Source organism: Coccidioides immitis (genome assembly GCF_000149335.2).
Source record: "Coccidioides immitis RS genomic scaffold supercont3.4, whole genome shotgun sequence".
NCBI lineage: Eukaryota > Fungi > Ascomycota > Eurotiomycetes > Onygenales > Onygenaceae > Coccidioides > Coccidioides immitis.
The window spans coordinates 426,025-445,503 of record NW_004504311.1 but is presented as its reverse complement, the minus strand read 5'-3'; the positions used below and the strand labels follow the sequence as shown (position 1 = coordinate 445,503).

Below are 19,479 nucleotides of genomic sequence, written 5' to 3'. Positions count from 1 at the left end.
ACCATAATACGGAACCAGCAGCAAAAATAGGATGGAAAAGAAAAAGAGGAAAAAAAAAAAAAAAAAAAAAAAAGAAAGAAAGAAATTGAATTCGTAGAGATCGCGATTCCACCTCGGTGTCTATCTGTACACTTATTTCCGAGCATGTGCCCCCCTTCATCGAGAGAGATTGGATGGTTTGTTTTGAAATTCGCTTGCTTCGTATCTTCAACAGAACGCCTCGACGGCGATAGACGGGGTTTCTGCCTCACTTCCCGCTGTACGTATTCGACGTGCTGCTTTTTTCTTCTGTCGCAGGAGGAACAGCTTGAACCGCCATTGTGTCTATCCGAGAAACGAAAAAGGCGAACCCGTTCACTCGCTCCTTGTTAAGTTATCAGACATAGAGCGCGGATGCCGCCGGCTACTCGAGGTGTATTTTTCGATTGGCGGGGAAAACCTTGTTAAATTCCTTCTTTTCCTTTAATTCTTACCCTTTTTTTTCTTTTTCTTTTTTTTTTTTTTTTTTTCCCCTCAAGGATAAAACCGCCTGTTTCGCTGGAATCTCTCAAGTAATATCTGGCGGACTAACGAACTCGCTACTATGATTTGATCCTGGAACGTAAAATGCCGGACGCCCGCCAAGTCAGGCCAGGGCAGATTGCGGGGTGCGCGGGCTGCTGATTGGCGGAGTAACTCACTAACTACATAACTAACTAACTAGCTCAACGGCCGTTCTGATGGGAAGAATCTGCGTGGAAGATTTCACTGGGGCCGACGGCGCGAAGTTGTTGTCCTGGCGGGAGAACGAGATCGATTGAGAGAGAGTGTGTGGGGGTAAAAGCGAAGCAAAAATTAAAAAAAAAAAAAAAAAAAAAAAAAAAAAAAAGGAGAGAGGACACAGCAGCGAGCGTGTTCGGCGTCAAACTCGTTATTCTTTGCGACCTGCTGAGTTGGGAATGGCGGCTGCAGACACCCCTGGCTTGTGCTCGCGAAAGTTGAAGCTCCTGAGCCGAAAGAGCTAGAGTTAGTGAACTCCAATCCCTGGTTTCATCCTCCCCCAACTCAAAAAAAGAATAAAAAATAAAAAATAAAAAAAAAGCCAAAAAGAAGAGCGAATGTCGAAGATCGCTCGTGAGCTTGGCGGTTGGTGAGAAGGGGAAGGACATACACCTCATCCATGGGACTGGGAATCAAAGTCTGGAGAGGCACACACACACACACACACACACACCGCCTTGCCAGAAGACGCACTCGCAGGACTCGCGCGACGGAGGCCCAAGAGCGTGGGCAGGTCGAGAGGCGGTGATGTGATTATCCCACGGAAGAAGACCGCCCGCCTCCCAACCGCCCCCCCCCCCCCTTGGCCAGCATGTCATCCATGAGTTGCATGCCCTCGCGCGCGCGCCGCCAACAAGGTTCCTGTTATCCTGGAAACAGCCTAAAAGGCGCCGCCCTACTGAGGGAAAATCTTTCGTGGCGGATCTTCGCTAGCTAGTGAGTTTGACGGCTGCAGAACAACTCGCAGCGCGATGTGTATAATCCGTACTGCGGATAGCTTAAATTCCTGATGCATTTCTCGTGGGCACAAGGGGTGCAGAAGGTTTACTTCCACCCCGTTTCGAGTGCTCCTTCAGCAGACAAAACATAGGCGCCCGGTTCATTAGAGAGAGTTAGTTAGTTAGTCAATCAATTATGCGTTTGATCTTGCTAATTTGGAATTTTGGACCTGCATCATTGTTTCTGAATTGTTAAAAACGCCGGCCGAAACTCGCCAGAAACCGGCATGCTGGATCCCAAGTCCTTCCCCCCCCCTCCTTTTTTTTGCTGCCCAACACGCTAGGGCTCCGAGGGAAATAACCAGATAACAAAAACAAAAGAGACGGAAAGGGAAATGCTGGATGGTCTTTTTGGTCCTGAAAATCTCAGAGTCGGAGGCCGGGGGGGGGAGAACAGGGACTATCGAGTTTACGAGCTCGGATGCAGGGGCATGGTGCGTATATGTATTATGATAATATCCGGGAAGCGAATATGATGTACGAGCATACCATGTCCCCGACCAATCCCACAAACTCAAAAATAACCCCCAGCGCGAGAAAATAGTTGTTCGCCTGCAAAATGGATTACTAACTGCAGCGTGTTCTAGAAGGATCACGAGAGAGGGAGAGAAGGGGGTGGGGGGGTTTGTGCGTCCCTGTCCTTGTTCGCCATGATGGTGTGGTGGAATGATCAGCGCCGGTTTGGCTGATCAATCTGTTGGAATGCTGTGGGGCAAACATCCGGGGGGATAGGGATATCAGAAGATGATGTTGATAATATACGTGCAAGGGAGGAGGGAGCGAACAGCGAATCGGCGATGAGAGCAGGTCGAGTGGACAATCCGGGGTTGATGAGAAAGGGAAAGCTCCTCGTTCACCAACCCCTGCACGCAGATCATTTAAAATCGCCTTCCGAGGGCTGATAAACGAAAAAGAAAGGATGGCCGAGTAAACCGAAACCAAGGCGTTAGTCCCCTTTTGGCAGCGCCGGTGGAGCTTTTCTTCGATAAACACTCGATGATGCTTGACAGCTTATCGCCCCGAGAGAGAGAGAGAGAGAGAGAGGAACCTACCGCTGGACCTGAGAAAACCATGTGTCTGGCTGAAAATGATCCCGGTTCAGACATCCGCAGCATAACCCAGAACGCGGGCGAGGGCGAGAAGAGAGAGAAATAAGCCAAACAAGCATCATCATCATCATCATCATCATCATCATCATCTTGTGACCTCTCACACCTCCAGAGATGCGGAGACCCTGATGATCCACAATCGCCATCGCACTTTCGTCGTGCTGAGAAGCTGAGGCCTGGCGGGCTCGAGCTGATGCTCCTTTTAGCGAGCAGTTCTAGAACGAGGGTGAGACACAGCCGAACTTTCCTTCTGCCTCTTATCTGAGGTCAAACAGCCATCGAGGGGGAGGCCGTGGCGAAGAAAAAGAAGCTTAAGGGAGACTGCCTCGGCCTCTTTGCCTATTCGCCATGGATGAGGCTATCCTCTTTCTCCTTCATGCACGAATCAGATGAACAGAACCCATTTCGTCAAGATACTGGAGATAAACGTGCATTTGACCAGGTGTACCCTTGCTCTGCCTGTCAACATAACAGCATATGTAATGCGTTGGGAGGAGCCCAGCGACTCGGCGGCAAAATCGTCTCAAACACCCGTTGATGGGAGGCCACGAGGAAACCTTCCAGGCCAGTTATTTCCGTAGCCTGCAAATAAGAATTTACAGATCTGGGTGGGAAATTTTGATGTCATCCCGTAAAAAAGAATAAAATACATAGAAAGCAAACCAACTTCGGAGATTCTCCATGTTTGGAGGGGAGAACCTGGCACAGCATGGCGGCCCATCGTGTGGCAGACAGAACCAAAATCTCAACGTGCGAGAATGGCATGGATGTGCCCTTCTCAGCAATCGAGGAGAGACAAAGAAACAAGCTAGTTAGCTATCCCCACGCGGCCGCAGCCCACAGACGGGGCGGCGAGGAGTACTGAAGGTTTTCCCTTTTTTTTTATGTTTTATTTTTTTTATTTTCCTGTCATCGTGGCAGACAGGATGTGGGCATTTCCAAGCGTGATCGCATGGCTATCTGGGGTTCTTCAGGCAAAGAGAGTTAGTTAATGCGGGCGCAACCCTGTAAATATCTCCCAAGCATATTCTTATTTTATTTCTCTTGCTTCCATTCCCCCTTTTACATTCAATTTTAAGGCTCGTTCAGAAACAAATCATAATGCGGGACTACTAACTATGACCCTGTATGCTTGGCGGGACAAGGGTTCTTGTTTCTCGAGCATACGCCCAACGGAGTGAGCATTTTGCGGGGGCTGGAAAGAGGAACAAGGACCATCATGTGTAGAATCTGTATCCAATATCCAAGATGGATCTTGTACGGAGTGATATAGTTACATCTTATGTACGGAGTATGGAGTACGGAGTATTGTGATCAGAATGGTAGACTCGAGACGAGAGAGAGAGAGAGAGAGACAGAGAGCGAGACAGAGCCAGAAGGGCAGCATGGCGTTGAGTTAAGACCAGGAGCCACCGCGTGCCTTTATTAGTTTCATGCAGCGCGAAGTGGGGATTGCCCAGGGATCGCCATCAGAAGCTAAATTCGTCGGGAAAGTCAGTCTCGATCGGCTGCGTGCTAAGGAACAGGTTTAGGCGGGAACGGATGATACAGGGCCAACAATTTGGAGGAAGAGGAGGAGGAGGAGGAGGAGGAGGAGGAGGAGGAGGAGGAGGAGCGAGAACAGGGCGTGCAGTCTGTTGGCCGGTAAATTCGGGCAGGCGAGACGACGAGCGAACGGAGCAGCAGAAACGGGTAGAAAAAAGCAGAGAACCAAGCACAGGTCGGCTGTCGACGGGCGGATCGGCCAGCGCAAAAGCCACCGCCATCATCGCCGTCTGGAGAGCTTAACTGCGACATGGTCACTGGGCTTAGCTCGACGAGGCGGGAGATTTGAGTTGAGTTGATTTCGAATGTCTTTTGACGCTCTTCGAGACGGGCTAGTGAACTCCGCCATTCTCAGCCTGTTAAGCGCGGGCTGCTATGCGGTTATCAAGAAGCCAGCTACTTCGTTTATCTCTCTCTCTTCGTTTTTCTCTCTCTCTCTCTCTTCATTTATCTCTTTTCATTTATCTCTCTCTCTCTCTGGCCAAGAGAGATTTGGCTCGTCCAAACTAACTTAACTCCTGGCTAATCAACTTAGTGAGCGGGTTAGGCTGCTCCCTCTCTCTCTTCCCCACAGAAAAAATCGGTCTAAGGGCAGTTTTCATTATTAACAGGTCGGCAGCACCAAGCCCGGCCGCTAGCGAACACCAAGCAAGCACCAAGCAGCAGCACCACCACAAGCACCACCGTCAGCAGCGAGAAAAAGAGACGCAGGCCGGCGAACCCTTGCTCGTCCAGAAACCAGATCTTGATAAGCTCATTTGCCATTCTCGCAATCCTCGCATTTTCCCGCCCGGGCCGCTCCCCAGTCCTGTTTTCTTCTCTTATTTCATCCTGCTTCCCCCGTCGACATCGTTATCTCATTACCCTATCCTTATCCTATCCTCCATACATAATCTAATCCTGTCCTGTCCTGTCCTGCTGAGACATCGATAAATTCCCTCCGCCACTCCCGCGCTCCCTCTCTCCCTCCCTCCCTCCCTCCCTCTCTCTCTTGTCTCTCTCTCTCTCCTGTCTCTCTCTCTCTCGTCTCTCTCTCTCTCTTGTCTCTCTCTCTCACACTCTCTGTGTGTGTGTGTGTCTACCTACCTTTCCCATAGCCACCACACCCTACACCCGTCCTCCCCGTTAGTCTGCTGGAGCGCACAGCCCGTCCGTCAACTACTTTCGGCGCTAGACACCGCTCTAAACTAAAACAGCGCAAGTCCCGAAGGGCGGCTAATAAAGAATAAACCAAAAAAAAAAAAAAAAAAGGTAACATAGTCGAACCATTGCTCGGGAAAACGGTGCGGAGTCTGCTCTTGTATTTTCGCTCTTCTGCCGGCCTCGCGGCTACCGCTCCGCTTGTCTGTCTACACTCCCAACAAACCCCCCCTCCTTCGTGACAACAAGTTGAAGCTCGTCACCGTCGATGCATTCGACACTCTCGCCATTCGAGCCCATCATGGATTACGACTCGAGCATGCCTTACTTGGCCAGTCCGCTCTCCATGGGGAACCTGCAGAATGTCGACTACCTGAACGCGATACAGCCGTTGGACATCCCACCGCACCCTCATCCATACGACCATGAAGCGTTTGCCAGGTTTGTCTACACTCTCCCATCCTTGCTTTCGTCCCATCCCGCTCCATTCCCTCCAGATGGAGCTCAAAGGAAAGAGAGAGAGAGGTTCCGCTCTTTGTTTGGTCTTTTCGCTGACACTTCTCCTTTCTCGATAGCGGCGACGATATGAGCTTCTCGCAGCCATCTCTGACGCACCCCATGAGACGATTCTCGAGCAACCAGTACGACGAACCTTTCCCCGATATCCTAAGCCAGTTCGAGCCACTTCCGCCAGAGCAACCCCCTCAAGATTCGTCCGTCGATCATAATCATAAGCTGCTCAGCTTCTCGCTACCGATCTACGGCTTCACGCTTTTGGATTACTCTCTCCGGAAGACGTCCCTGTCCATGTCTGCCCAGCTTCATGGGATGTTCTTTCTGGCAGAATCCCCCTGGACCACCTCTCCCACCTCCGATACCAACATCCCACCCCCAGTCGCAGAATTGACCTGCTACCGCCGAAACCTGTTCCAGATCACCGGCTCCGTGACGCTACCTCGTGGCCTACGCTACATTTTGACCGAGCATGGAGATCGCATTCCCATCCTGGCACACGAGCTGACGGTCTCTGCCACAGAATCTGTTGAGGGAAACTCGGTGAAGATCATCTCGGTGCCCTGGAAGACTCCGGCGACGAACACGACCGGGCAGCCAGAAGATAAGACCGAAAAGGAGCCTCCTTCCATTCCTCTTGACACCATGACGGGCCAAGACCTGGATTCCGACTACGCCACCTTCTCGATCGCCTGGAAACGATTGCAGTTCCGCATCGCAACGGCAAACAATGGCCGACGCAAGGAGCTACAGCAGCATTTTGTCGTCCGGTTGAAGATCGTTGCAACGTTGTCGACAGGGACCAAGGTGCCCATCGCGGAAGCCCACTCCGGCCCCGTGATCGTGCGAGGAAGAAGCCCTCGCAATTTCCAGTCCCGCAAGGACCTCCCACTCAGCGGCAGCGCTGCCGCTTCCCGCAAGAACGCCCAAGCGGCGGCTCTCCATCGCGCAAACACGGCTGACGCTGCCCGGTCGCATCAGGCAGCCGCAAAGCGCAGCAAATCTCCCCAGGGCCCAACACCGGCTCCGGTACCCCTTAAGCTGGACACAGACGCCAAACCCTCATCCCCGCAGCAGCAACCTCCGCCATCTGCCACCCTCCCTGACTGGACTCATGTAACAAGTGCTCCCACTTCTACCACTCCCTTCTCCGCTCCACCGGTCACCGGTCCCACTGCTGCTTCTGCTGCGTACGCAAAGTCGAGCCCCGAGCAACCTCGTCCAGGAAAAAGAAGACGCACCAGTGCCAGCACAAAGCCCATAAGTCTGTCCCTTGCAGACGACGTTCCCAGCCCAGCCACCCCTACCACCCCGGTACACATCAACAGCCTTGCCACCACCTCCGCTCCTCACTTCACGAACACCACTCACCCCATTGATAATACGTCCCTGTTACAGAAGCACTCACCGCAGGTTACCGCCAACCAAGCAATGCCTCATACATACTCTACCTCTGCAAATATGCCCTTACTCGCACAATCCCTACAGCAGCTGGCACCTCCTTTGCTTTCGCCACATATCGTGAACCCCAGTGACACAGCTGATTTACTCTACGAATACTTCCCGTTGGGATTGGATGACTGGCAAGCTCCGGTAGACGCCGTCTACCGGCCGCATGTGGTGCACCATATGAATTTGCCTGATGATCCCAAAGCCATCGCTGCGAGGAACCGGAGTAAAAGGTACTTTGCTGGAGAAGGAAGTTGATGTATGCATCTTGGCATCGTTTATTTATTTTTTTTATACATTTTTTGTTTTTTTTTGGCGTGGTACCTCCCTATCGAATTACTTTTTTGGATTTACATCATCTTATGTTATTTGAACGCGTTATGAATAGCCGCCTATTCATGTCCTCCTCCCCCGCGAGTTTTATCTTCGCATGCCGTTCTTATCTTGGTATAGCATAAGCAACAACCTTTGGAGGAAAACCTTCTTGCATGGGATACAGATAGGGGAATTATGATATTACCTCTGGATTCATTCTCGGATATACACTTTTCCTTTTTGCGGCGGTCTCGGAGAGCGATTGCTTGGATATACATAACCCTATCCTTTCTCTCTCCTCTCTCACTCTCTCCCTCCTCTCTCTCTTTCTCACTCTTTCCCATACCCCGCTCTCCCCGTGTATCCCCAACTTATGATCCCCACGAATGCATTATTATTTTGATAAGTGTACTTTTATACATACATGGATGTATGTAAGGAACGTGTACGTTCAGATTATGTCCATACACTCGAGCCTCTACTTAATTTCCCTCGAAAATAAGCATAAAGATAAAGATTCCATTTTACTTTAATTTTGTTTTCTATATTTTTTTTTTTTTTTCCTGATTGGTCTTCTATGGCAATACCGCTTCCCGCGACCATCGGGCATCGCCGACGGCCCAGACAATGAAAGAGCTGAGGTGTGGGAGGGGGAGTCGATCGGCGACAGGCGATCAAGCCACCTGCATTTCTCGGGGGATTAATGGATCACCCCGAGCCACCACCTCCTGTAGCCTCCTTTTCTCGGGTCCTCTGTGGGGTCGACCTGTTCCGTCTCCAAGCACTGTTTGCCCGGGTTAGTCCGTACTATCCATGTGGACAAATTTCTACGTCATTTTGCATGTTTCTTTGGTCCGGAGGATGGCCGTTTTCATCCACGATGTGAAGTCAAATAAGGCACTACTAGTTGAAAAATGACAACAGTTCTCCCTTCCCCCAAAACTAGGGCTATCGCAATGGTATTCTTTTCTTCTTGGAGTTGAAACATTCCACCATGCTTGGAGGCTTAGGATAGACAGCATATGCGGGTGGGGTTTTGACCCTCCATGTGGACTCTGGGGTTATGGGGACTGCGGGGCCTTTCTCTCCACCGCCTTTCTTTGCAAAGTTCCGCATTATTAGAGGTAACTAGGTCAACAAATCTAAATTACCTTTCCAGCCTTCGAGATAGATGGGGAACGTCCCCAAAACGGCGTTTGAACTTTTAACCTGGCTCAACAATTAAACTGGCTTTTTTTATTGCATCACAAGTCAGGAAGGGTATAATTCCACTGAGTTTCAGTATGATGGCAATTTGCAATGGGACCTAGGCCCAAAGTACTCTACAGTTTTCGTGGTGTCAAACTCGGGCTTCCCGTGGGCCGTAGGGCACGCCCATCTGCGGGCGCACTGGAGGGAGGGACCTGTGGGGCTGCCTCGGCCCATTCGAGCGTTAGCAACGGGATATATTGTGATACAGAAGCCCCTTTAAGTAGGATGGCGGGCATATCAAGAGGGTGGGTAAGCAATATTTATCGTTGTGCTTATGTATACATACAGTTTCATATTCCAGTTGTGAATGTTCTCTCCCGAAGCTGAACATATAGTATACTAAGACTTGTTTGGCGCTCATCCTTGAGATTGACTTATTAATTGAAATGATAGCCTAGAAACTTGCCGTCTCCATTCCATACAATAGAACCGGATTGCGGAAATTGGTGTGGGGCCTGTTAGCAACAGAGAGACATGTGGATATCGGATAAAGTACAGAGACATTCCCGAGGGCTTGTCCGCCTGAAGACGAAAAGAGAGGGTGGAGTGCAGGTAGAGATTCTTCATTTTTCCTTTTGCAACTATTCTGGGTTGAAGTTTGCTGTTGCGGTTCCCCAGAATCCGCTTTATCATGGATGTTTTCCACTATGAAAATTGTGTGCTGATTGTTGCATTGGCTACGGCATATACAGCACTCGCGGTTGGAAAAAAGATTGCTAGGAATTTGGAAATGTTATAGATTATTTTGATTTGAAGGGAATCAGATGAAAAGAGGTTCTTGGGATCTATCGCACGCGCATTCTGTCTATATAGAGGATAACGCTGATCGCTTCAACCCCAGCCTATTCGAATGACCGATGCGGATCCCCGTGATATGCCACTCTAAATATGTAGGCTAGTCTTGTGTGCGCAGTCAAAACCGCGGGGAATCGTATTAGATCTAACTACGGAGTACAGAGTATTCCCTAGTATGCTAGCCCAGGGCTTTCCATGCAAACCCTGAAGATAATTTTCTCGTATACACCCGAGAAGGGGGTAGCACTATTCAATGCTTGGCCAAGCTTATACTGACCGTCAACCCTGGGCCTGGGAACGCCCAGGACGCGCACATTTTGGGAGATAAGTTCTGGTTGGCTGCAAAAAGTTTGTTTAGGCCTAGGGAGATTTATAATGCAGTCCTCAAAGGACGGACCTGGCCGCTCGGCCCGGGAGAAAGGGCGCCTGACACCACGATGATGTCAACGATATTCCCGGATAGGTAGGTACTGCGTGACCTGGATGGTTGGTAATGCGTGCTCTCCGGTTCGACAACTGCCCTGGCTGTCATTCGGTGATGATGCGCACACGAGAGTTTCCTCCTTGCGGATCTTCCCGAAGCGCCGGAAGCTTTGTGCCTTAGCTAGTGACGTCATGCCGATCGCTCCCAGAAACGCGCCATGATCCGAGATAAGATAAGATGATCTTATCGGAAGGGTCTTGGCGATCTTGCGCGTTTTGGAGCTGGTTCTCTGGTGGGCTTTTATTTTGTTCTTGATCTTTGATTTAGTTTCGAGGAGAACTCTTGCGTGTGTATGTGTTATGCCCGTGGAGTTTTGTCTTGGCTCCAAGCAAGTGTGGCTGTCGCATCCATGGGTTACACTCGTCGATGTAGCGTAATGTTACATTGGCTGGAGTACCCTTTGCTCCAGAGTGAAGCTTCAGGACTTGAATGTTCCGAGCCCTCCTTGTTTTTTTAATTCATTTATTCATTCAATATTTCCCCCCTTTTGGAAAAGGCCTCAGGTGCTAAACTGATAAGCGCACAATGGGATGGAGCATGTCAGATAGAGTGTGGTCATGCATCAGGAAGAAACTACCCTGGGCTCCGGGTGCTGTTGTGAAGAGCTTCGGAGGTTCCCCACCAAAAGAGCCCGAAAATGACACCCAAGGCATGGCCCGTGCAACGTTACGTTTCGAGACAGTTGCTGCTTGACTGTTACAAAGTTATTTCCTGACATGTTACAGTTTGTAACTTTGTAACTGCTGTACTGTACTTCGTATTTGACTTGGTTTTGTTACGCAACACTTCAACTTTGTATAGTACATACATTTAGCACATCTATATGTATATGTGAGCTCCCTCTTCTGTAGCCTTAGCAATACCTGTAAATAGTATATAAGAGCTATAATGTAAAGAGAAAGGAAGGCTTTCCAGATATCAATCTTATACCAAGGTCCAAAAGCAGTTCTGCAGAAGTGTACATGAGCATCACCTTCCTCAACTTTCAAGCCAGGGTCTGCAATACAGTGATACACAAAGTGACAGGTAATTACATACACACATACATCCATACATACGAAATTACTGTGCTTACTAATACAACCTCATACATAACTTACATAACATGTTCAGTTACAGTAAAATTACAGCAGTACCGATTTTCGGGGAAATTCCCAAAAACGGGTTGTCGTTGGCTCTCCACATATTTTATATTTTTTTTTTACACGCGTCGGCAGCAAGCCAGCGTCTTGACCTCAGTTTCCACTCCCGATGTCACCTTGCCTCAACTCAAGCACTCCACTGATGGAGTGACGGCCAACACGATGGCAGCTGCTAAACATTCACATAAGCTTCTCCACACCCTAGTCATTACGAGAGCTGTGAAGTCTTGACATCTTGGTCCCACTGCTACCTTTACAACTGCACTCTGACTTAATCAGGGGGTGGTGGTTGTATGAGTTGGGCTTGTTGGATGTACTGCAAAGCTCCTTTTCTGAAATTGCCAGTGCGACCCTGCCAGTTTGCTGGGGCCCTCTTGAGTGAGTGCAGAGTGTGCTTCTTCTCCAAGTTGTGTTTTCCTCGAGCTCTCTCGGGTTGCCTACCGTCCTACTCGAAGAGCGAAATGGTGGATCAGTTACACGTTCAAACTACTGTACCATCAAGCCTAAAGGTCACTTTGGAGAGCGGGAAGTTACAACAACAAAAGACAGCGAGTTCACTTTATGGATTCTGTTCCAAACAGAACCGTGGTTTTCTAGTGCATCCAGCTGCTCTCGAGGAACTTTGGTTGACCCGAACACCGAGTGGCTGCTGTTTGAGTCGGACACCTAAGAGCATTGTGACGCTGTGACAAGGAAGCGTCTGGCAAGGAAAAAGAAGAGCTTGCGGTGCTCAGCCGGGGAAAGATTAGGGCTTGGAGTGCAACGCAGGCTGCAGTTTTCAGTCTTTTGATCTGATATCCAACGTTACTTGTAAGCTTGGGCCGGAGGGGAACCTGTTCCTCCTGCAACGCTATTCGATATCGCTTTTTTGACTCTCTTCTCCATTCACGCGGCGTCTATAACAGCGTCTCCATTCGCCCTGGCTATCTTTGAAGTTCGCTCTGACTCTCTACATCTGCATACTGCCTAAGTGGAAAAGGTACCCCTTTGATTGCACGGAAATCCTACTGTTATGGTGTACTCGGTACATGCACATCCCGACATTCCCCTGACACTGATTCAGGGTTGATGGAAGGTGGCTTCTGACTCTATACCCCAACCTTCTCACCACCTTCCTAAGTACCCATCATCATACAGTAACTTTGCCCTTCCATTTTCTGCATGCTACAATCCTTCGCTCGAATTTACCCGGGCATGAGTCTCCCCGACCCTACCGAGAATCTCTCCGTGTTCCTGTTCCCCCGTGGTACCCTAAATTAATACCCTACTACAAAGTTGAACCTCGAGCCCCGATACCTCCCCCATCCTTATAGTAATTGCAGCTGGGCAGTTTAAATTCGACTTTCTCGCCATTGAACGAACTCGCCGCCCGCAGCCTATCGATCTCTGTCGCTCGTTATCGGAAACTGTCGTTTGATTCGGTGCGCTTCAACTCCCACTAATTCCACCTAAGATTTGGTTCCAAACCTACCTTTCTCTCGCTATGGGAGGCCATCTTATTAAGGCAGCGCATCAGCTGCAAAAACTCTTCAGCGATCTTGTCAGGATACTCCATAGACTTCTTCATGGATCCGTCCGTAAAGAAGTTTCTCGGAAACGACGAAGTTTTAGGAACCGATGGACCCGACGATCATTAAACGACTTCGTTCAAGAAGTCGAGCATCTTTTTCTCGGTCACCTCTCTCCAGAAAATCTTGCACTCATGTCAAATGAAATTGGTGCACAACTGCGCGCAAGTGCTAAATCGAGTCATATCAGCATGCTCCCTTCATTCAACCACTCTCTCCCGTCTGGTAAGGAAAAGGGAACCTATCTCGCGTTGGATGTGGGTGGTTCAACGTTCCGAGTCGCCCTAGTGAAATTAGCTGGCAAAGATGAGGGCGTAAAGATCCTGAAAATGGCAACATCGCATATTGACGAGGATGTGAAGGCCCTAGCAGGAAAGGCTTTCTTTGACTGGATGGCGCGGAAGATCGGCGAGATGCTCCCCCCAAGTGCTGAAGAATATAGCCAAGATTCAGCGCCTTTACCTATGGGATTGTCCTGGTCATTTCCTATTGAACAAACGTCTATTCGCAGTGGCAAGGTAATTTCTATGGGGAAAGGATTCCACTGCTCTGATGGCACCGTTGGCGACGATCTAAGAGAGCTCATTATGGAAGCATGTCGAAAACGTAATCTCAACGTTACTCTAGAAGCCATTGTCAATGATGGTTCGGCCACGCTCCTTTCCCGTGCTTATACGGACCCAACGACTCGGATGTCCCTTATCCTAGGAACAGGAACGAATATGGCGGTTCATTTCCCAGTTCATGCGATTGGAATCGATAAGTACGGAGAACGATCACCAGAGTGGTTCGCAAAAGCCGATCATGTGATTACCAATACCGAGATCAGCATGTTTGGGGGCAGGGTGCTACAGATGACGCGTTGGGACGATGATCTGAACCGCAACCATATCAAACCGGACTATCAACCTCTAGAGTATATGTGCACCGGGAGATATCTGGGAGAAATTGTCAGGCTCATCGCTGCAGAAGCTGTTCAGACGGCCGGCTTGTTCGGTGGACAGATGCCGGCTTCGATGCAACCACGATATTCACTCGACACCGCAATCCTAGCATACATTGAGGAGGATACGTCGCCGTCTTTCCAATCGTCTTTGGCATTTCTTCAAAAACAACACCAGTTCCGCGTGCCTCCAACCCCGGCTGACCTTGCTTTCTTAAAAAGGGTCACTCACTGCGTATCGCAGCGAGCTGCTGCATACCTGGCAACAGCAATCCATGGCCTCTGGTGCCTGAGAAATGAAAGTGAGACACCAATATTCCCAGCAACACCAGAATCGACCAACGACGAAGAAATCCTCAAAATTCCCGCAAAGGAGTGCACGAAAGATCCCATTCCACTACAGGTTAACATCGCCTGTGATGGCAGTGTCATAAACAAATATCCGAATTTTAGAGCCCGCTGTCAAGTGTATCTCAACCAATTAACTTTCGACTCCAAAACATCCGAAACTTCTCATATGATCCTTGATTCCGCGATAGCGTCCAAGAAAGCGTCGTCTCGAGTTGAGCAATTACGCTCTATCACACTTGACTTAGCTCCAGAAGGCGGCATCATCGGCGCCGCTGTGGCCGTGGCCGTTGCCGTTCCCGATGACGAATAAAAACTAGTTTTTGAGGCGTAACTCGCTTTCATTGCTGGCTTCTTCCTAGCCTTGAAGTGCCATCCTCTTCTTATGCCTTGCATCTAGATATAGGCGGCGTCGATATACCAGTGAAAAGCATGTCCGGCTTGCTCCTTTGCCCACTCCCTAGAAACCTTCGAGATCCTCACCGTATGCTTGTTTTCAACCAACCTTTTTTCCCGCCGACGTCACTCCGGTTTGGGGATTGCATTATTGTAGGAGGAAAAACATCTACTCGCTCGTCTGGCATCAAGCATGGAAATTATTGCTCATACTCTCCCGGGCTACTGATATTTCTTTATACAAAACCCGATACCCTTCCTCCATTGTTATTTTCACTGTCACATTTTCCCTGTTCGATATGCATTATTTGGCGCCACGGTATTGCATCAGTTACTACATTTAACATTTTTTATAATATGCGTACCAAATATTTTTATACTACTCTTCTCTTGTTGTGTTCCACCGAATCAACTCCGACCCAACGAAGAGAGTCTCGGCGCCTGGTCTCAAATCATTTTTTGCTAGGACCGAAAAGAAGATAGCCATATTCACCAAAACTCTCAAGTTATCGTTTACACGCACCCGAGGCCATTTTGATTCGCCCTAATAGGACGGGCCTTGTTTCCTAAGGGGTCCCAGTCCAATACCGGTCTTGAATCCTTCGATGTACAGAAACTTCCATAGGTTGTTGTGAATATGATTGACATAACTACCCTAAGGGAACGTCACATCTTTTAAAAGCTTCCAGGGTTCTAATCTTAATAGCCTGGTCCCCATCACAGTTGACTCTCAACTTGGATACCAACTTGTTAGTTGATATTCGACCTGTATTTGTTCCCAGCAAGCATCAATTTTAAGTTATTGTATCAACTCGAGGACTCCATAGGGGAGAGTGAACTTGAATCAATGAATGGGATGATGATACATGCGGTCCTTTTCGGGCATTTGGGATGCTGTTGAACACAGGTATTACAGCAGAGCCGGGAGCGCTTGTGAGGACAGCAGCTAAGGTATCATGCGTTCGGGACGCGGATTATACCACATAGCCCAGGCTCCATGGATCATATATACCAGATGCATGTCTTTCAGCATCACGCTACTAAATAGGGTCTTGTGACAAAAGCATCCTCTCTTGAGGACTATTGGAAGGCTATACGTCCGGGTGATCTGTGTCCTGGGTGTTGTAGGCCGCAGAACAATTCAGGTTTGAGAATGAGAATGACTAAACCCCCCCCCCAAAAGAAAGGGGACAACTGATTTGTATACTCTATTCTGCCATTGGTGTGTGCCTGGTAAGTGCATTTATGAAGTTTTTGTTAAATTATAATATTTGCAGGATTGACACTACAGACTGCTCTAGCATCCCTGTGTGTGCGCTCACTGAGGGCAACATTGTGAGAGACTCCTCAATATTATTCGCCATTGGTTTCTTCAGCTAGGTTGTGTGATATGTTAGTTAGTGAAAACAACATATTAACATCATAGATTCCTTGCAGCTTCATAAAATGTCTTCCTACATGCAGTGAACAACAGCAGTCAAGTCTGAAGCTAAGCTAATCTCTGCATCCTGGAGATCCCGAGGAGAGGAGCTAGGGCCATCTAGTCCTAGATATTTACTCTGGCTTATTGCATGTATCATAAAATGCGACCTCGGGATCGCCGTGTCAGCGCCTATTGTCTGGCTGGCTCTTGACGTTCCGAGGCACCTTGATGGCAAGGCGGTAAAGGTAAATCCCAGTCATTAGCCTGTCCGTGTGCCCTGGAGGGGAAATGGAATCTTTCCACAGTCAAAGTACGCCCGCAAGGGTACTGAAACAGGCTGTCCAATAAGACATTTCGAGGCTGCGACCGGGGACGGGTTGATTCGAATCGACGTTTCCTTAGCTTCATGGCCCAGAGTGATAACGACTTCGCTGACACTGTACTCCGGTACGGAGTACTCCGTACGGAATAATCAGTTGATTTTAGCCCAGTCAATTCCTCACGATGCACCCGCCGATCGGCTCTTGCGGAGACGGGCCGCCCGGGAAGATTCGATCCTGCATATACGATGCAGTCCCTGACCAGACAACAAGCCAAATGCGATTGGTGTAGCTGATGTCGAAGTCTTACCGCCATTTGCGACGCTCGTGGTGCTGCGCACGTCGTCGAGGGATCCGGGGGATAAAAAGGTATCATTCATTGACACACGCCTTGCATAGAGGAGTTGACCAGTTAGTGGATCAGAGAAAAAAGAAAGCATGTTGCATTCTTCACAAGTATTGGATACTTTTACCATTTATCCTGAGCAGAACTGTACGTTGACCAGGAAACATGGGGAAAAGGCCACCCTGGTATGTGTAATGCCATTTTATTGCATAAGCTAACTGGTCATATAAACATTTATGTCGCGCATCAATTAGCTATGAAGTTAAATTGTACCAAGGTCCATAGGCCTCACTACTTGAAATCAGTGCAACAGTTTCCTAGCAATGCTACAGAAGGGGCAATGGAAACCGCAAGTCAAAGACCCTGGGAAGCCAACAAACACCGCATGTACATAACTAGAGCGGAAAAAATGAAAAAGAGGGAGGAACAAAGGGCAGCATTCCGGATGCTGCGGGCACGGTGATTTAAGGCCTCAAAGCCACCTTCGCACCATGGGCACTAGCGCAGGTAACCGTTAGCAATTCTTCCCATGGATTAGGATCACGGGATTCGACGTGGCGGAATTCCTGCATCAATCGAACGGTGGTGTATGACGCTTCAGTAAGTGCAAGTTGCTCTATAAGTAAAATCACGAATTAGAGATGCAATCAGGGAGTAGGCCAAGTTGTTAAAGGGGCTGCTGGGAAACTCACGTCCAAGGCAGATTCTAGGACCGCCATTAAATGGAAGATATTCCCATCCGGGCCGCAATTTCTCCCATCTTTCTGGTTTAAACTCCGCGGCATCGGGTCCATATATATCTTCCCGTCGATGCATTGTGTAAACACTGTAATTAAGCAGAGTTCCTTTGGGCACAAACACGGGAGATTTGCCATCCGGACCCCCTCCAACGGGAACGAAGGTGTCGCGGACGGCAACTCGAGTATTACCAGGGACCACAGGATACAGTCGCAGGGCTAATTGTCGAGATGTAGTTGGTTAGAAAAGGTGAATAATCTCATGTGTATATTAAGTAGGCCAAAAATCGTAACGAAAGTACGACTAACCTTCGTTTACACAATAACGCAAGAACTTCATATTCTTTAGTTCTTCAAACGATGGTCTCTTTTTATTGAGCGCATCGACCTCATTTAGGAGCTTGGACCAGACGTCAGGCCTTTTTGATAGAACGTTCCACAGGCAGGCCAAGAGACTTGCAGTCGTGTCCCGGCCAGCAAGCAAGATGTTAAGAGCTTCGGAGCGCAATTCGACTGGATCTTGGGTAGATTTCACCAACTCATCCAAGAAAATGTATCGATTTGAAGTCTTGTCGCTGGTAATCATCCCGGACTGCTGGGCACGATAGTTCTCAAGGGCCTTTTGAACGTAACGATCGGCAAATTCGTGGACACCAGCTGCGTACCGGTGATATCGTCTGTCCGGGATCCCCAAGAATATGCCAAGCCGTGCCCACTGTCCGATGACGGCTGTACAGTAGGTGAAGATATCGCTGAATCGTTCGCCAGACCCCATATCTTTTTTGGTCAGAGTATAGGCTGATTCACCGAAAAGAAATTCAGTTGCCGTATCGAGAGTCAGATCAAAGAAAAGATCCTGGAGATCGACTGTTGAACCATCCGTTGGAATCTCTTTGAATAGATTTTTGAGATGTCTCTCAATCATGTCTAAATCTGCAACTTGAGAACGGACAAAATTGGGCCGCAACATTGCGCGGGAATGCTCCCACTCAGCCCCATCTGTTGTGAAGATTCCCTTGCCGAACAACGGTTGAAAAAGTCTTTTTCTGACAGTAGAAAGGTCAAAGTCCTGGAATTTAGTAGCCAGGGTGGCTTTGATATTTTCCGGGTCACACGTAGCAATAGCTGATAGATTTATAATGAGTAACACCGTCACAGAACGCGGTGGTCGGGGCGCAATATGGACACTGACCAGGTTTACCGATAACATTTAGCGAGTGGGTGTTGCCGTGCTCGCGAAAGCGTTTCTGTGTCCCTTGGAGGAACGTTCTGGACCGGCTGTATTTCATGCCTTTCAAGGCCCAGTCTAGTCCAAGGATCGGGTCTTTATGAGGATATGCTGGAGGTGGTCGGCAACCATTTTGCTGAATAAACTTCCGGCGAGCAAGACCCAAAGTCAAATATAGGTAAACTTGGTATAGTAGGAAGCACGCAGCGGCTCCAAGGGCGAGATGACCAGGAGGAATATCTTTCAGTGCTGACAGCATCTTACCAGCAGTGAAGGTTCGGATCAAGCTGTAATTCCAATTTAGCATCTGTTTCTGGAGCAAGAGCGTTGATGGGAAGTCAATCACGGATACCTAAAGATTTCGCCAGTGCGCTAACTTATAGCACATCGCACTCGACCTACCTTCAATATGATGGACACGCCAAATTAAACTATACAGGCTCGTGCCACAGGCTCGCTAGACGGTCACACCAGTCGAGCGACCAACGTCTGATTGGAATGGATCGCCCTTGGATATTCTGCAAGAAGCACAGCCAGGAAAAAAGAATAGAGGATAGAAATGGCAAATAGCAAAAGAGTTAAGTACCAGTTAGAGTAAGCTTCTGTAGTTGAAGTTTCTCGTCAACCGTGGTATATATGTCTCTTTTAGGTCACTGCCAGGAGGCCCTTCATTTCGATCAAACAAGCCGGGGGGAACGAAAAATCACGGTTCAAGCTGGGTAATTATTCATTTCAAACCATCCAGGTTCTTCCTCCATTATCATGTACGCACGGAGCATGGAGTGAACTTGGCCATCGGTATCACATGTGGACGATTCCCGACACGGCCGTAACCATGATAATCCCCCCTCTTGCAGAGGGTCAGATCCCTCCCCAAACGAAAAAAAAA

General features: G+C 48.9%; 5 protein-coding genes across 5 annotated transcripts; 3 read left to right on the top strand and 2 right to left on the bottom strand.

Annotated features, from left to right (window-relative positions):
- Positions 1-4,080: 4,080 nt before the first annotated feature.
- Positions 4,081-4,435, top strand: CIMG_04404 (uncharacterized protein; the record flags this gene model as incomplete). The annotated part of the gene is made up of 2 exons (XM_001244962.2): positions 4,081-4,140; positions 4,199-4,435. The coding sequence occupies 2 exons, from the start codon at positions 4,081-4,083 to the stop codon at positions 4,433-4,435; spliced, it is 297 nt and encodes a 98-aa protein (XP_001244963.2).
- Positions 4,436-5,557: 1,122 nt separating this feature from the next.
- On the top strand, positions 5,558-8,076 carry CIMG_04403 (transcriptional regulator PacG/VIB-1). The gene is made up of 2 exons (XM_001244961.2): positions 5,558-5,773; positions 5,908-8,076. Exons 1-2 carry the CDS (start codon positions 5,601-5,603, stop codon positions 7,550-7,552), a joined length of 1,818 nt encoding a protein of 605 aa, XP_001244962.2. The 5' UTR covers positions 5,558-5,600; the 3' UTR covers positions 7,553-8,076.
- A 3,465-nt stretch (positions 8,077-11,541) lies between these two features.
- Positions 11,542-15,200, top strand: CIMG_04401 (hexokinase-1). Its single transcript, XM_001244959.2, has one exon. The coding sequence runs from the start codon at positions 12,765-12,767 to the stop codon at positions 14,451-14,453; it is 1,689 nt and encodes a 562-aa protein (XP_001244960.2). The 5' UTR covers positions 11,542-12,764; the 3' UTR covers positions 14,454-15,200.
- Positions 15,201-16,148: 948 nt separating this feature from the next.
- Positions 16,149-16,659, bottom strand: CIMG_04400 (uncharacterized protein; the record flags this gene model as incomplete). The annotated part of the gene is made up of 2 exons (XM_001244958.2): positions 16,149-16,516; positions 16,590-16,659. The coding sequence occupies 2 exons, from the start codon at positions 16,657-16,659 to the stop codon at positions 16,149-16,151; spliced, it is 438 nt and encodes a 145-aa protein (XP_001244959.2).
- Positions 16,660-16,810: 151 nt separating this feature from the next.
- On the bottom strand, positions 16,811-18,849 carry CIMG_11305 (cytochrome P450 alkane hydroxylase; the record flags this gene model as incomplete). Its single annotated transcript, XM_001244957.2, has 4 exons — positions 16,811-17,241; positions 17,318-17,581; positions 17,672-18,487; positions 18,555-18,849. The coding sequence occupies 4 exons, from the start codon at positions 18,847-18,849 to the stop codon at positions 17,090-17,092; spliced, it is 1,527 nt and encodes a 508-aa protein (XP_001244958.2). The 3' UTR covers positions 16,811-17,089.
- Between the last annotated feature and the right edge of the window lie 630 nt (positions 18,850-19,479).

Excerpts from the sequence above, each read along its gene's own strand:
- CIMG_04403 (XM_001244961.2), top strand. The coding sequence starts at position 5,601 with ATGCATTCGACACTCTCGCCATTCGAGCCCATCATGGATTACGACTCG. Across the intron at positions 5,774-5,907 it reads GACCATGAAGCGTTTGCCAG|CGGCGACGATATGAGCTTCT; the intron begins GTTTGTCTACAC and ends CTTTCTCGATAG.
- CIMG_04401 (XM_001244959.2), top strand. The coding sequence starts at position 12,765 with ATGGGAGGCCATCTTATTAAGGCAGCGCATCAGCTGCAAAAACTCTTC.